The sequence below is a fragment of the Rhineura floridana genome, chromosome 6, assembly GCF_030035675.1.
Source record: "Rhineura floridana isolate rRhiFlo1 chromosome 6, rRhiFlo1.hap2, whole genome shotgun sequence".
In the NCBI taxonomy this organism is placed as follows: Eukaryota; Metazoa; Chordata; class Lepidosauria; order Squamata; family Rhineuridae; genus Rhineura; species Rhineura floridana.
Genome location: NC_084485.1, coordinates 127,878,889 through 127,896,280, shown reverse-complemented (window position 1 = coordinate 127,896,280; position 17,392 = coordinate 127,878,889). Strand labels below are relative to the sequence as shown.

At 41.8% G+C, this 17,392-nt stretch overlaps 1 protein-coding gene across 4 annotated transcripts in view; it reads right to left on the bottom strand.

The window, feature by feature from the left end:
- Positions 1 to 6,971: 6,971 nt before the first annotated feature.
- The window catches only part of MFSD14A (major facilitator superfamily domain containing 14A), a 36,930-nt gene continuing 26,509 nt past the window's right edge, over positions 6,972 to 17,392 (bottom strand). For all 4 annotated transcript variants that reach the window (XM_061633813.1, XM_061633816.1, XM_061633814.1 and 1 more), the window contains 6 exons: positions 15,427 to 15,540; positions 14,945 to 15,016; positions 13,689 to 13,801; positions 10,134 to 10,231; positions 9,651 to 9,814; positions 6,972 to 8,454 (listed from right to left, as the gene is read on the bottom strand). In XM_061633813.1, the coding sequence (XP_061489797.1) occupies positions 8,248 to 8,454; positions 9,651 to 9,814; positions 10,134 to 10,231; positions 13,689 to 13,801; positions 14,945 to 15,016; positions 15,427 to 15,540 (768 nt within the window). In that variant the 3' untranslated portion in view covers positions 6,972 to 8,247. The remainder of the gene's footprint in view (positions 8,455 to 9,650; positions 9,815 to 10,133; positions 10,232 to 13,688; positions 13,802 to 14,944; positions 15,017 to 15,426; positions 15,541 to 17,392) is intronic.

Genomic DNA, 17,392 nt, shown 5'->3' with positions numbered 1-17,392 from the left:
CAAGCTAGCTGGGGGAAGACTGTGCCTCTGGGCCGTTCAGTTTCTAGAGAAGGCTGGCCTTACCCCCCCCTCAAACTCCAATTTGACTTCCTGCCTTGTGGAGTAAGACAGACTCCTGCAAGAAACGAGAGCCACAAAAGAGAGAGAAGCCAAACAGAATGTTTCTTGGATAGAGGAACCTGCACTGAACTTCTGAATGTTCTGCTTGGCACATTGATGTGTGCTACAGGGCCTTGCTGCCCATCTCCCCTCACATCACGGTGGCAACGTAATAATCTATGGGGCCAAGCAACAAGGACTGAAGCAGCTGCAACGTCAATCTCCACTCTTCACCAGAAGAGGAGAGCATGTTGCAGCTGCAGATAGCATGCCTACCTCTTCCCTCATGAGGCAAGCAGCATCCAAACCACAGCATTACTGTCAGACAGAACAGCATCTATCTGGTGGCCCAGCAGTGGAGACCAGATCTGAGGCAGCCTCCACTGCCTCCCAGCCAGGCAAGCTGCACAGGCAGTGTACACTGGGGGATGGGCACATCACCTAATGGCCAGATAGCCACAAGTATAGGGCCGTTGCTTGGGGGAGGGGGATGCATTCCAGCAAGGGACAGAATAAGGTCTCACATATTAATGCAGGGTGGAGAGGCTGGCAAGCTTCTCCAGGGTGGCTCTTAAGGAGTGCAAGAACAAATCTAGGTCACAAACATCACTCCTTGTAGCTCTTCCAGGACAAATGAAAGGCAAACCACCAGCCTCTCTCCCATTCCTGCTCTAGAGCAAGGAGTCACAGCAGAGGATACAGATCCCAGTTCACCTTTTGTTTCAGCAGACCTCCCCCCTTCCCCAGAATGGTCAATCCAACAAGGGGGTGGGGGAGAGAGAGTGTCTAGGCAAGACCTATCCAAATGGCCTAAAGAGACAGGGGGATACCTCCAGGTCAACTGGCCAACAAATGCCTCAAGGGTGCAGGCAGTCAGAACCAGAGGAGGGGGAGGTTTCCAAGGGACAGAGGCCAAACTGTTAACATTTCAGGGAAGGCTTTTCCAAACTGTGGTCTTCAGTACCTTACCAGAGTCTTGGACTCAGCAGCTGACCTAGAAAGGGAGGACCCCTAACCACCTGGAGGAAAGGCTATATTGGTGCGGTTAGCAGAATGCTTCCCGGCCACCACACACCAATAAGCTTTGAGAACATTATCCTCAAGTAATGCTCAGAGCCAGGAACATCCAAAGCTAACCAAAACGTCAAACTGCAAGATAACATGATTAAGAGAGCCAGTGTGGCAAAGTGGTTAGAGTGTTGGACTGCGACTTGGGAGACCAGGGTTCGAATCCCCACACAGCCATGAAGCTCACTGGGTGATCTTGGGTATGTCACTGCCTCTCAGCCTAAGAGGAACGTAATGGTAAACCATCTCTGAATACTGCTTACCATGAAAACCCTATTCATAGGGTCACCATAAGTCGGAATCATCTTGAAGGCAGTACATTTATATTTTTCAACATTATTAAGGCCATGGCCGTCCCCAGTGTTGCCATCCCTGTCGCAGCTCTCCCATCAAAAGCTCTGCTGATGTCTGGAATGGCCAGTGGACTAACATGACCAGTGAACTGAGGCAGCAGCCACCACTCTGATCCTTCAAGCATCAACTACCTCTACTATAGTGGCTAGACCTTGAAGAGAACAACTAACTGGACAAAGATGTGCAAGCCATTACAACAGATACAAGCACTCTCAGTCTTAAAGGCAGATGCCTTTCTTGACACACTACAAAGGGGAGCAAGAGCCATGGCAGCCAACATGATAGCAAGAAGGAACCTATGGGCTCAAACTTGGTGCATGTGTGTCATTGATAGATCCAAAGCCAACTTGGCAGTGTTGCCCTTCACAGAGAGACAACTGTTTGGGGATCCACTAGATCATGGGTTCTCAACAAGGGGGGAATTCCCCCCCGGGGGGGAATTTTAGGGTTCCAGGGGGGGAATTGGGACCACTATTCAGCAAAGTGTGATGTCCTGTAGATTATGTACAATCTGTAAAATTGTAGTTTGTTTTTAATTTAATCCGCGACATTCAATAAAGTTTATTGAATGTCGCGGATTAAATTAAAAACAAGAATCGATTTTAATCTGTGACATTCAATAAAGTTTATTGAATGTCACAGATTAAAATCGATTCTTGAACATGCAGCATTATTTTCATTTGCAAAATTAAATTATTATTTAAAGACCAGAAAGTGCTCCAAGAAATTCTGTTATAATATAAACTGAGATATTTTTCTCTCACGAGAAACACCACCGTCACTCGCGAAACGTCAACACACTATGAGAGACTATCTTGGGAAGGGGGGAATTATATTCTGAACAATGGTGAAAGAGGGGAATGGAGCAAAAAAGGTTGAGAACCACTGTACTAGATAGAGCGCTAATGAAGACCAAGGATGTAAAGAAGATGCCCAGTAATCCCAAGGAGGAGAGAAGACTCTGACTAAGCCAATCTGGCCCTTTTGTTCCTTCTTAGCCCTTCCATTTGGGCTGGCCTCTGTACCATGGGTCTTCCACAAGATTCTGGAGATCCCTGTGCTCTTCTAATATATCAGGGGGTGATGATATATCCCTTCTGATCCAATCTCCATCCCAGTCATTGTATATTCAAGATACTTTGTGTACAATAGTTGCTTCCAAACCAGGGGTTCACAATCAATATGTCAAACAGCAGCTTGACTCCCTCCTAGACACTGATGTGAAGGAGGATTGTTTTTATATACAAATATATTTATTTAGAAAACTAGAAATTTCCAATATTTTCCATTATAAAATTCCCTCATTCAGCTAAAATCCTCTCATTCTCGCTTTGGTGCTGTTTCCTTGAGGCTGTCTCCTCTGCCTGGTATCCATGGTGACTGGTATGCCTGGAATGCTTGCTACAGCTTGACCCCTAGTATGATAAGATCAATGGAACAGGACTTGTAAACATCCCAGCTCTCCAAGTCCTGGGACAAAATAACACTGTAATATAGCTAGCTCATAGCTGAAATGTGCTAGTATTAGAATTATTGAGAAATTACCTGATTAGCTACAATGTAGACAGCGTAACCACTATCTAATCACTATGTAACAGCTATGTACTGCTCATGTATAACCCCTTGATTGGATATGCTAATGTCTTTGTTTTAAAATGTATAAAAACCCTATGCAAGCAGTGCCACATTGCAGAGCTCCACCAAACATCATGGCAGACTGACCGTGCACACATAACCAATAAAAGCCTACCTTTGCTGCACACCTGTATATTCAATTTCTTCAGGACCCCCGGTCCAGTGGACCACAAAATTCGCCGTCAGATGCACCTGAGAGTGGTTTCCAACCCCAAGATAAGAGTCATCCTGTCCCCATAATGCTAGTCCTTGCTGTGTTTGCCTGTACTTGACCTATAGATAAAAGACCTATAGAGTAAGGCTGGTTCAACTAGCCAGGCTATTGGGAAAGATGATCTCTTGCCCTGTCTAATTCCCTGGGGTCAGGCTACAGAACAGACCTTCCTCCTTGACTACCATGACTAGTATTAACAATAGGTCTCAACCTAGTCAATGTGCTCCATAAAGTTCAATGCTCACTGATGTGGACAAACGCAGACCATCTGCTCAATTTAGAACCTAGACCACATGTGAGACAACAGCTGCCAGCCTGGAAGGCTAGGGTGCAAGTTTTGCACACGGTGCTTGATGAATGGAAGATTCCGAGTTCAGCATCAACCTACAGTAGGCTCAGGGCAATCAAGGTGACAATACATCAGTTTGCCCCTTGGCTGGGGGAGGCATTGCATGAGTAGACAGGATGGTAGCAGGTATATATAAACAGACTGGGGTGGGGGCAAAATACTCCTCCTGAAAGAAGGCCTGGAACTCTTCAAGTGGGCAAAAGATCACTTACTGCAGGAGGGATGATGGGAGTTGCAGTTCAACATCTGGAGGGCCAAAGGTTCCCCGCATCTGATCTACTGTCAGTTAGGGTAGAATACCTGAAGGAGATTCTAGACTTGATGTATCCAAGGATCTGGCAGCCAGGCTGAGAAGACCAACTGCCGCTGTCTTCACTAGAAGCCTATTAAGGCTTGCAAACATGATTTCAGGATGAAGGCCCAGAGTTTGTGGACTCCCTGATGTGAACATGGTGCAGGGGTTTACTCTATGCCCCCCTCCAATCATTGGATGTATCTGGGACCAGCAGGGAAAAGTCATACAAGCAACCCCCACATGACAAAGACAACCATGGTACACAGATCTCATAGATACATCCACATGCTAGCCCATTCCCCTGCTGCCCTGGGTCCCATCCTGCATCAAAAGACCATGTTTCTGAAACAGTTTATCTGGAGGCTGGGTAGGGACTCAAAGATCAACAGGGCAACTGCCCAGTGATGATCATCACTTCTAGCTTCCAGAAGATTCTCATGAATGTCACAAATTCACCTGGAGAGCCTTTTGTGCTTGGCGTACACAGGCTGAGTGAGGCTGGCAGACCTGCTGGAATTCTTACTAGAACCCAATACCCTAAAAAAGGCAGGTTTCTGCCCTCCCCAGCATCTTGGGGGTGCTCCCATCCACTTAACAAGTGATTTCTTAGAATCACTACTCTTGTCAGTCACCCTGTTCACAGGTTCCCCGGAGACTCAGTGTAGTCTGCAAGGCCTTGACCACACACCCTTTTGAACCACTAGGAGCACTGACTCTTAAAAGCCTGACTCTTTAAACTATATTTTCAGCAATGTTCACATCAGGTAGAAGGGTTTCAGAGATGGGGGCCCTATCCTCTAAGAGGGAACTATGCATCACCATTACAAAGTTGTCCTTAGACCAGAGCCGTACTTCATACTAAAGGTAAACTTGGCTTACCACAGAACCCAGGAGTTTGTAATTTCTTCATTCTATTATTTGTATTATTTATCAGATTAGTCACTTTTTATTACTCAAATCTCGAGAAGCAACTTACATTGTTAAAAACAAAAGTAAACATATCACATAAAATCAAAATAATACCTCCCCCCAAACTGACTCTATCCATCCTAGCATATCCTGGACACCTGCAAGGCAGTTAAATTCCACCTGGATAGGACCCAGCTTCACTGTTCTATTTCATTTTGGCTCTCCTCCATGGGGAAGAAAATTATCACTGCTTCCTTGGCATGCTGGCTAAGGGACTGCATAGTCCTAGCATACGCCTCTAGCAACCTACTGATGTCAAAGAGCATATCCACCCATTTGATTAGGTCACCTATATCACTCTCAGTTCACACACTCACCAGGGATTACAAAATCAATGCTCACCGCTATAGAAGGGTCTTCACCTCATAAATGGAGCTGGCTTAGAGGCAGAAACAGAAATTAATTTTTTAATGAGTTCCAGGTCCCTTGAGTGAAGTAGCAGCACCACCCATTAGCCAGCTCCCAGCTAGGGGAAGGAAGAGGAAGCTTCTTGTCTTTTCTGCAGGCAACAAGCCATTCCAGGTGTAGGATCCCATGGGGAAGTTGATTCATCACTTCAGTCCGGGTTCCAGTCTTCAGAGTCTAGGGATGAACCCCATCATAGTTAGGATTACTGAAGCTTGAGGGGGGGCCTGCTGTCCTCTGAAAACAGACCTTCTTCAGCCATGGAGACAATGTCTTCCCCAAGCTAGGTGGCCCCTTTAGTGAAAAGCCAACAGGAATTTCTTATTTTAAGGATAAATAAGAGTATGTGATGTCACTGAATTGTGTTCTACTACTCCTTGTATTTCAGCTCAGAAATGTTGCAGTTTTTTCTGCCACTTGAGAAAATATGTTGTTTCCCAGAGATAATAGGACAAGCTAGAAGTAGTGCGTGTTTTTAGCCTTAAAGACATAAACAGCTGCCTTGTACTGAGCCAGACCATTGGTCCATCACCCCAGGGTTACAGGCAGCTTTCCCCAGACATACCTGGAAGCACCAGGGATTGCCAGGCAGATGGGCTTTCTCCAAAACCACATCCTTAGCCTTACCAATCAGTTTACCTAAATAACTGTATCTATTCAGTTATGAGCCTTACTGTATTTCATAATTCCATGTGGAAAACATAGTAACTGGTAAGATGCACTAGTCTCATATAGGACTTCACAAATTCAACAAAAGAGTAAATGTTCATTCCTGTACTTGCAGAGCCTGTAACACTCCTTTAATCCTTGCCGGTTGTCTTGAGTGGAGTAACTATAATTGCCCTCCAGAAGCATTTTAAGTTTCAGCTTTACTGTTATGTTTCCTGTGGACTATCTTTTAACATAACTCTTCCACTGAATGTACTGTATATAAAGAAGGGTGTTTTTGGTGGGGAAGTTACGATGACATAGTTTCTTTTTGCAGTGACATTACTGGAAGACAAAGCCAAAACTGTGCATACTGATTATGTAATAAGACTCTTTTGGCAAGTAGCTATGGTTCTTAATCTTTACAATAGTTAAAAATTTCTCCCTTCAACTAATTTCTAGCACTACAAAATCTAGCAGGCACTACATAGACTTCATGTTCCCAATACAAGTTTTAGAAGAGCCGGGGCTAAAAAACCCCACCTCTGATGGTATCCTATAGTGATTGCCAGCAGAAGGGGGGGGCAGGCAGGCAATTTTGGCAATCCCTCCTTCCTACAGTATCCCATGTCCCCCCTCCCAAAAATTGTTCTGACAAGTTTTTGAAGCAAATTAAGAGGGGGGGGGACTGCAAAACATTTCTTCCCTTCCTTAAGTTGCATATGACAGATTTCTTTCTATTAGTATACAGCCATCATTGGATACTATTCCTTATAGATATTGGTGGCCTGTACAAAGTACAGGTTGGCGTCACCTTTAACTAGTAAAGAATATTTTTAAGCATAAAGAACAAGTAGAAATGCTTTGAGGCAGGGTATAAGCTCATCTACAGACATAGTATAAATTGTTTCAAATACTTTTTTTAAAAAAATCACTAAAATATTCAACTTTATTAACAGTATATTTACATATTTTTCCAGCTTTTAGTCAACCGTGGAGAGTTTAAAAAGCTAAGCAATAACCACAGTACAAGTTGAAAACATTTTGAACTATACAATACTTTATACACATTTTATACAAAGGAACATTTAAATAATACAACTTGACACAAAAATATACATTTTTAGAGAAATTCACATCAGTAATTGTATAAAGCTCTCTCCTGTACTGTGGTCCTGAAGCTGCAAGAGTAACCCTTAGCTCTGAAGCGTTACTTGTGACAGTCCTGAAAGGCCACTATAGAGAAGGATTGCCACTTCTATTTCTAGACAGGGCAACTTACCAGTCACCACTCTCACTCTGCAGACTTCATTTACAAATATCAGAAGAAAAGGCAGATCAACTGCCATTTGGCCTTAGCTCTGTACTTAATAGCTACTGAAACTGTCCACTAACAGAAGAGGCAATCCAGTAGAGCACACCGACATCTTCAGGGCTATCAGCTTAGAGTTGAGTATGTGTGTTCAAGTGTTGAGGTCCTTACGCAAAAAACCAAAGCATAGTGGTATCAAATTGTATTTAGGAAGGTAGAATTTCAGAGCCAGTAATAAAAAATCTTTTAGGCTCATACTACCCGCTAGTTGAAGTACTACATATTGAAATATACCTCCTTAAAAGAACAAAAGAATTAGCAGAATAATGCACTTAAAGGAGTGTGTACTGTTCAGGATGTGTGTTCAACACATGATCATGTTAGTTAAAATAAAGAAAGCCTGCCAGACACTGATTTGACAGTCCAAGGTCAATCCAATTCACCTTCTTGGGCAAGTGCATCTACATTAAGGCTTTGAATTCATCTGACCCAAGATTTTACAGATAAAATAAATGGGTACCCAAGTCCTGCTAGTATGTCTCATTGAGACCAGCATGAAGAAAATAAAGCTTAACACCTTCCGGAAACTGATGCAAGAACACATGCCAATACCTTGAATATATATAATTTTGTTTCAAAATTAAGATGTAAAGATTTAATATTTCACTAGGATGTTATGGCGAGAATCCTAGAATTTTCTTTTTAAAAATTCAAATAATTTAAGTTGTAACTTCTTTGGAGAATTTTCCACTTCCTGTTTGTGGTTCTTACCATTTTCATGCAAAGAGATAAATTTCTTAAGACCGCCTTAAGAAATGACACTTTCAATGGAAATTGAATGTGCATCCAGAACTGCAGGTGGAAAAGAAGCTCGCTCTAAGAGTCCTTGAGTTTTGTTGTCATACATTTGTGTCTTGTAATAAAGGTTCCTTGGCCTCCCCAGGGGCTTGTGGACTGTGTGGATGGCCATGGCCACCGCAGTGTTTTTTCCAGTTGCTTGATCGAACATTTAAGTTGGTATGTTCAGGAATAAACAAGGCAACCAGCAGAGCCAGTAATACAGAGCATGCCCCAAACAAGAACGGGGGACCAGGAATGATGGCGTTCTGGAAGGAAAACACAAAATAAGTTTAAGAAAAGAAACCACCATTTTAGTTTGAACTGTGTTCCCCTTTAAGTTTGTCTTGCACCAAAAGTGGGTGCCACAAAGATCGGACATTATGCCTGAATTAATAGTTACAGAAGTTTCTTTCCCACCTTTTCTCCCACTAGCTAGCCTAAGAGATTAGAGGGCACTGAACTTTAAGCCACTAGACTCAAACAATAACCTGTTCAGCATACCCCTACCTGCATGACAGGTTTAAAATCAAACCACGTAATTGCTCCAGGTCTGGAAGAAAGCCACAAACACAGGTGATCCTACATCTCTTAATCACTAGAAGTAGATAAGGAAAGGAAAGTTTGCTACTCCAGACTTTTTTTTTTTTGCATCAAGCATCAGACTTACAAGAATACAGTGTATACATAGTTGCTTCTGCTGGTAAAATAATACATTAGCTTAGTAATAACTGGATCCCTGCTCATGTGAATTTTGCTAGCAAAAGCTTGGGATACATTTGCATGCTATTCCTAAGTGACATGTGCATTTATCAACGAGAAATCAGTTATAAGTTGCATATGAATTTTCAACAGATACTGTAAAGCCATTGTTCACTTGTGGCTCACTCCCACTGTCAACAGTCAAAGCTATGCAGTGGGTAAGGTACAACATACTAAAACGATAATAATTTTTCAGTTGTGGACAGATATGCAGGATTTTTTCCCCTCAGGAATGGTGAAACAAATGACCTTCAATACTTTTAGACAGCAATGAGTCAACATATTAAGCCATTTGAGGCACTTCAGTCAAAGCTGATATTTAGAAAACCGAAGTTGGGGGTAGCCAACATGGTACCCTCTAAATGTTGTGGACACCAACTCGCATCAGCCCCAGTTACCATGACCAATGGACAGGAATGACGGAGTTGTAATCCACAACATCTTGATGATACCACAACGGACACTCATGCTCTAAGCTTTGTACTCATAAGCCCAGCTGTCATGTACCACTTTTTAGAGTGACTTCCAACTAATATTCCTAAAATTTCTCTTTGGAACAATTCACACATTAAGTAGAGTTTACTACCTAATATACATTCAACAGGGAGGAACTGTCAATCACTACTCCTTGATAAAACCTGTACGCAAGAAATGAAGTGTTTTTTCCCTTTATTAAAACATACATAAATTTGACAGACAATACCTGTTGCGAATGGTGCTGTGTGGCTATGTTATCTTCTAGGTCATTTTGAGTCACTGAAACTTCATTCAATTCTACATGGAAAATGTAGAATATAAAACCATAAAGTGCTGGTCCTAAGCCATTACAGAGTCCTCTAATACCCGTTATCATTCCTTGAACGACACCTAGAAAAACAATCAATATTCAAAGGTGTTAACTACAGGCAAACACTTTTCTATACTAGGGTCACAACAAAAAGCTACAGCATGTTCAACAAACATTTGCCTGCCTCAGCTGGAAACTGTCTCCATACAGTCCTCAGGTAACTGAAAACATTTTCATCACCTTTTTCTACTACTCAGCATCCTTGTAAAACAGTTATCTGTGATTTTAACAAAAGCAACATGCTAGCACTATTTGGGTAGGGAGACCTTCCAGTAAGGCAACATCTCTAGTGCTAACAAGATGAGAATTTTCCATTTAGTATGTCCATCTTATGCCTACCCTGCTGATCAGCATCGGCAGTTCGCGAAACAAGTGCACTAACGGCTGGAAACGTAATGCTAGACATGGCTGCAACAGCCCCTGCTGCCCACATCATCCTGAAAGAAAGTTACAACTGGTAAGTATAGATGTGTCAAGTTAGCACTGAGAATCACCTCTGATAATTTCAGTTTGAATTCATCTAATCCTCCAGGCAAACCATTCACATGACAAAAATGTGTCAATTTCATTTTTCCAAAAAGGGCCAGTCACTGCTAATATTGAAAACGCAGCAACAAAAGATCTTAGGCAACATATTTAAAGTCTACATGAAACACATCTGAGAATAACAGCTTTTTTCACTTCACCACCACAATTTTAACAATCATTAAAGGTAATATCCAACAAGGTCATACTCTGAGAAGACCCATTAAAATCAATGGGCTTAAGTTTGTCATGACTAATTTAAGTTCACTTATTTCAACTGATCTACTCAAGGGTATTACTGAAGAATGTAAGAACAGCTTTGCTGGATCAGACCGAAGGCCCATCTACTCCAGGATTCTGTTCCCACAGTGGACAACCAGATGCCTATGGGAAGCCCACAAGGAAGACATGAGTGCAACAGTATTCCTCTCCACTTCTGCTCCCTAGAAATGGTATTCAAAGTCATACTGCCTCTGATCCTGGAATATATAGCCATGACTAATAGACCATGATAGACAAATTCAGGGTAGATCAGGCTAATTCCCTCTAAACTTTTGAAAAGCAAATTGCCAACTTTTCGAGGAGGTATGATGTAGTGGTAATGAGGGATTTGAATTACCCTGTTATCTGTTGGGAGACAAATTCTGCCACACACAGCTCCTCCGAATTCCTGACTTGTGTTGGAGATAACTTTCTCCTACAGAAAGTGGAGGAAGCGACTAGAGGATCAGCTATCCTTGACTTGATTCTAACCAATAGAGATGACTTAGTGGATGAAGTGGCAGTTATTGGAACTCTGGAGGAAAGTGACCACATTATACTTGTTCTTGATTTTAAAGGAAGCAAAAGCTGCAAGTAGCGATATGCATACCCTGGACTTCAGGAAAGTTGATTTTAATAAACTCAGAACAATGATAACGTTCCATGGCAAGCGATCCTAATGACAAAAGCAAGATGGTGGGAGTTTCTAAAAAGGGAAATTCTAAAAGCGCAATGGCAAACAATTCCATCAAGGAAAAAAGGGAAAAGACAGCAGAAGAACCCAATATGGCTTCACAAACAGCTTAAGAGATGACCTGAAAACAAAAAAGGACACATAAAGGAAGTGTAAGGAAGGCCAGGCCACAAAGGAAGAGTAAACAGGTAGCATGGAATTGCAGGGATGTTGTCAGGAAGGTTAAAGCTGAGAATTAGCTGAGGACAGTGTGGGATTCTAAAAGTAACAAAAAAGCTTTCTTCAGGTACATCCATAGTAAAAGACAGATAAGAGAAATGGTGGTACAGCTACTCAAAGAGGATGGCAAAATGGTAACAGATGACAAAGAAAAGGCAGAAGGGCTCAATTCCTACTTTGGCTCAGTCTTCTCCCAAAAGAGGGTCTATGATCCTCCTGGCAAATGTGAAGTTGAAAGGGCAGGATTGCAGCTTGAGACTGATGGTCAAGGAACATCTAAACACTTTGAACAAGTTCAAAACTGCCGAGCCAAATGAGCTGCATCCTAGAGTATTGAAGTAACTGGCTGAAGAACCCTCGGAACCATTGTCTGTTATCTTTGTGAAACTGTGGAGGATGAGTGAAGTGCCGCATGACTGGAGGAGGGCTAATGTTGTCCCTATCTTCAAAAAGGGCAAAAAGGAGGAACCTAGGAACTACAGACTAGTCAGCCTGATATCAATCTCTGGGAAACTTCTGGAGCAGATTGTAAAACGGTCAATCTGTAAATACCTTGAAATCAACATAGTGATTGCTAGTAGCCAACATGGATTTGTCAAGAACAAATCCTGTCAAGACTAATCTTATTTCAGTTTTTGGTAGACTGTGGGAATGTTGTGGACATAATATATCTCAACTTTAGCAAAGCTTATGACAAAGGGCCCCATAATATTCTGATTAACATGCTAGCTAAATGTGGGCTGGATGCAACAACTATCAGGTAGATCCACAACTGGCTACAGAATTGTACTCAAAGGGCACTTATCAATGGTTCTTTCTCAAATTGGGGAAAGGTAATAAGCGGGGGTACTGCAAGGCTCGGCCCTTGGCACAGTGCTCTTCAACATTTTTATTAATGACTTGGATGAAGAGGTGCAGGGAACGCTTACCAGATTTGCAGATGATACAAAATTGGGAAGGATAGCTAATACCCTGAAGGACAGAAACAAAATTCAAGAGGATCTTGATAGGCTGCAGCATTGGGATGAAAGCAACAGAATGAAATTTAACAGGGATAAGTGCAAAGTTCTACACCTAGTTAAAAGAAACCAAATCCACAGTTATAAGATGGGTGATACTTGGCTCAGCAATACTACATGTGAGAAGGATCTTGGAATTTTTGTTGATCACAAGCTGAATATGAGCCAATAGCACAATGTGGCTGCAAAAAAAGGCAAATGTTATTTTAGGCTGCATTAACAGAAGTATAGTTTCCAAATCAAGTGAAGTACTAGTTTCCCTCTACTCGACACTGGTTGGGCCTCATCTTGAGTACTGCATCCAATTCTGGACACAGCACTTTAAGAAGGAAAGAGACAAATTGGAACAGGTTCAGAGGAGGGCAAAAAGGATGGTCAGGGGACTGTAAACAAAGCCCTATGAGGAGAGACTGAAAGAACTGGGCATGTTTAGCCTTGAGAGGAGAAAACTGAGGGAAGGTATGATAGCACTCTTCAAGTGCTTGAAAGGTTGTCACGCAGAGGAGGGCTTGGATCTCTTTTCAGTAGTCCTAGACGGCGGGACCTGGAATAATGGGCTTAAGTTATAGGAAGCCAGATTTTGACTGAACATCAGGAAAAACCTCCTGTTAGAGTGGTACAATAATGGAACCAATTACCTAGGGAGGTGATGGGCTCTCCACCTGGAGGCATTCAAGAGGCAGCTGGACAGCCACCTGTTGGTATGCTTAATTTGGATTCCTGTATAGGCCCCTTCCAACTCTACTACTCAATTAATCTATAAAGCTGTCCAAGTTGATGGTCATCACTCCTTGTGGTAATAAACGCCATAGTTTAACTATATGGTGTGCAAAAAGAACTTCTTTTTGTCTGCCCTGAATCGTTAAACCTCCAGGTTCAGTGCATGACCTCAGATTCTAGTATTACAAAATGGCTTCATCAGATACAACCCACTGATTTCAGCAGGTCTACTCTGAGTACAATTTAACCACTGTATATCACCCTAAATGTATAGTTCTGAACAGAAGCCTCATGCCTGTGTAGCTTTACAACATACACTTTTCAATACTTTGAATAGCAAAACAAAAACAAAAAAGGAAACAAGGTTTTCTGCACAAGCATCTACGAGTCACATAACACTGAGAGTATTCTAAATTAAGAACAGAATAGGACTACAACACAGAAACATTTACTTACCAAGGTTCTGAGCCAAAGCCATACCATGCAAGCTGCAGTATTTGAAATCCCAGGCCCAACAGGATGGTGTTTTTGTTTCCAATTGACCTCATAAGTAAACTTAAAACTATTGTCTGAGGGGAAGAAAACACCAATATTTTAGTTAATACAGTATGTGATTATTGTAAATAACCAGGACACCTCAGAAATTTGATAAAAGCATCAGCTACAGAAAAGCTTGGTAAGTTCTTAGTGAGTCATACATCTGATTTGTAAGAAGTCAAAGACTAGGAGCATGTGGGAGTGGGGGACAGGACAATATACAGAATGGCCATTTATGATCATACACTCAAGTTGTTAAAATATTATCAGAAATGTATCCTAACAACAATTCTTAATCTTGTCTATTGCGAGTCAAGGTTTTACTTTGCTGGTTGTTGAAAGACTGCCACATTTGCTTATAGCTGCCATTTGGGAGGCTGCTTGAAAGGTTTCAAAGTAAATGCCTTCAGTACTCTATTGAAGTTATAGCAGGTACTCCAACAAAAAATGAATAAATTAGGTTTGTGCATGCTTCTTAAGGGATGGCTTTTTGCAGCAGACAATGTATGACTACTATTTGGCAAAAGTTAAAATAAAACTTGAATGCTTCTTTCCATGTAGATCAGTCTCACTATGGTCTGGTTCACAAGACCTCGTAAATCAAACTATGGCTTACTGAGATGGCTCAAATATGTGGGTGCCCAGAGAAGAGTTCGTACCCACTGGGCCCATTCCCAATTCTTTTTAATGTTATGCCACACTGAAATAAGCCAAGGTTTGCCTTAGCATATCATCTGAACCCAGGCTCCCTCCTCAGTAACCACAAGCTGTAGCCAAGAACAAACTATGTCATGCAAATCATGTCGATGTGAAGTCTGCACTGCTACCGTCAGTCATGTCCCATATCATTGCCGCTATGTCAAAGTCTTTCAAACAGCCCCATGCTGCGGTTAAAGTTCAGCCCTGCATAGTACTACTGTTACTGGCAAATGTCTTAGTGACTCAGAGGATGCACAAACCTAGGAAGGTCTACCAGCTACCACTTCCTTTCATCACCTATATTTAGTAACGCTGTATCGGGGTGCAGGAGAAGTAGTGGGAAGGCCTTCGTTTTTGTCTATTTTTGTTGTGGTTTCACAGACTACAGTTTAAGAATCACTTCCCTAACACACATACCTTACTTAGTTAATCACCAATTAACTCAACAACCTCTCTTCTTGAAGGTATATAGTTACCTGGGCAACAATGGAGAGAATCCCAAGGACTGCTATAAATGCTGTAACACTTTCTGGTGAAAATCTCATTATCTAAATGAAAAAAAAACCCAGCATCACTTTCATTTTCAATATAGATGAGCATGACGGTGTGCTCAATTCACATAAAGATTCGTATGTAATTAAGATGTTAAAGTTAATAAAATACTGAAGATAGCTAGCCAACTTGAGAAGCTTCCTCCCTTAAGATGGAATGATTTTTTAAAAGAGCTCCTACAAAGGCTTGAGCCAGTCATTTCTTCAACAGAAAATGAATCTGCTTTTAAGGAATGCAAATTTTTTCAAACAACACAGAAAAAAGTAATTCATCCCTTTCAAGCATGTCAGTGGAATTACAACCCAAGAACTAGCAACTGAAGTCATCAACGGATCACTGTGATTTTATTACCCCTCATTTCTGTATACTGATATTCCACAATCAAAATAATTAGGCACATGCTTACTTGTCTGAGGTACAAGAAGAAGCTGGAATACTGTCCTGCCTCAGGGAGGTATGAAAGAAAGACTGTTATGCAGATTAGCAGCACTATGGAATCTTGGCCAACTTTCTTCAATGACTAGGACAATAGAAAAAAGAAAAAATGGTCAAGCACCATCAAAATATATGGTCCCATTCCTCTCCACAGGACAGCGAACAGGGTCACCACTGACAGCATAGAGCAGAGATGGGGAATCTTGTATGTACAAAATCCCTTTTTGCTGGCTGTTGGCCTTGACTGCAGAACAAGGGGAACTGCTAGCTCTGTGCTCAGTGCTTCCCAAAATGCCGAGCAGAGCTAGCTTCCCTTCTCCATGGATGCTGCACATAAGAGGAGTCCCTCTCACAACCGATCTGCAAGAAAACGGGGGAGGGAGGAGCTGCTTCTTGCAGACTGGCTGTATTTGATAGATCGTATCTCCCTATATGAATCTGTCCGGGATTTGAGATCGTCAGGTGAGGCCCTTCTTGTGCTCCCCACACCTTCGCAAGTACATATGATGCGGACACGAGATAGGGCCTTTTTGGTGGCCGCCCCTAGGTTGTGGAACTCCCGAGTGAGGTGCGATTAGCTCCCTCCTTGCCGTTCTTCCGGTGACAAGACTGTTTTATTTCAACGGGCATTTGGGATAGAGAACGACCAGGATTAAGTGTCATAGGATTGGTGACTATATTATATGATTTTATTATTTTAAATATTTTAATATTTTATTATTTTAAATTGTCCACTGTTTTTAACGTATGTTTTATGGTTTTAATTTTTCTCATAGTTTAATTCTTTTTTAATTGTATATTTCTGTATGTTTTAATGGTGTTGTTTTTAGTTGTAAGCCACTCTGAGTCCTATTGGAAAAAGGGCGGGGTAGAAATAAAGTTTATTATTATTATTATTATTATTATTATTAAGAAGGACATCTCTCTCACACAGTGACGCCTCCTTCTCCCCTGCGGAGGGCAGAAAGAACCAATCTGCTAGCCTGAGCGCAGGGCTAGCAATGCCCCTTGTATTGTATAGTTACTGCATGTGAAAGAGGGGCCCTCAAGGCCAAACCGGACCCCCCCCCAGCAGTCCATGACTGGCCCATGAGCCAAAGATTCCCCACCTGTGGCAATAAGGTTTCTGCATATTTGAAGGGATTTCCCCAGGCATGCAGGACAAAAGATTAGTACTTTAAAAAACACACACACACACACAAAGAGAACAAACCAACAAGGACTTAAAATGCTCAGTGCCTTTCAGGAATCATAGAATGGTGAGGGCAGTTTAAAATAAACAGGGATGGGGATAAAACTGACCTGGTTGAACACCAAGCAACTTACTAGTATCATGGATGGGAGATCAGGGTAGGGAATGTGTGCATTCCCCAACTCAGTCATAATTTTCCTCTCCAAGATGCAGAAAGGTTTTGAAAGGCTACATCCCCTTCAAAGCTAAATCCCCAGCAATCTGATGGATATTTACTAATAGGCAAAAAACCTTGCGGTTTAAGAATGTACCTATAGCTAACAGATATTTCAGACCTCCTCTCTGAGATATGGTACTGCCCTACACATTTGTAAAAATGCAAACACAATTTGGGTTGGTCTTTCACAGTCCAATCCACTTCCTGTGTAGCATGGAAGAATTTGGTAAGAAATTTAAACCTGCCCTGGCCACATCCACACCAGGCTGTTATTTCACTTTAGGAAGTCATGGCTTCTCCCAAAGAATCCTGGGAAGTGTAGTTTTTTAATTTTTAAACTGCAGAAGATGAAGCTCAGAGTATAGGGCAAGGTGAGTAATAGGATTACAGGTACTCTGTGAACATGGCTGTTTTGTAATGAATTTCAACAGATTATGATTCCAAAAGGGGTCTGGTTTTTTTCTCTTTTTACACTTTGAACTCTTGATTCTCTCTGAATGTTTTGTGTATCACCTTGAAAATTTAGAG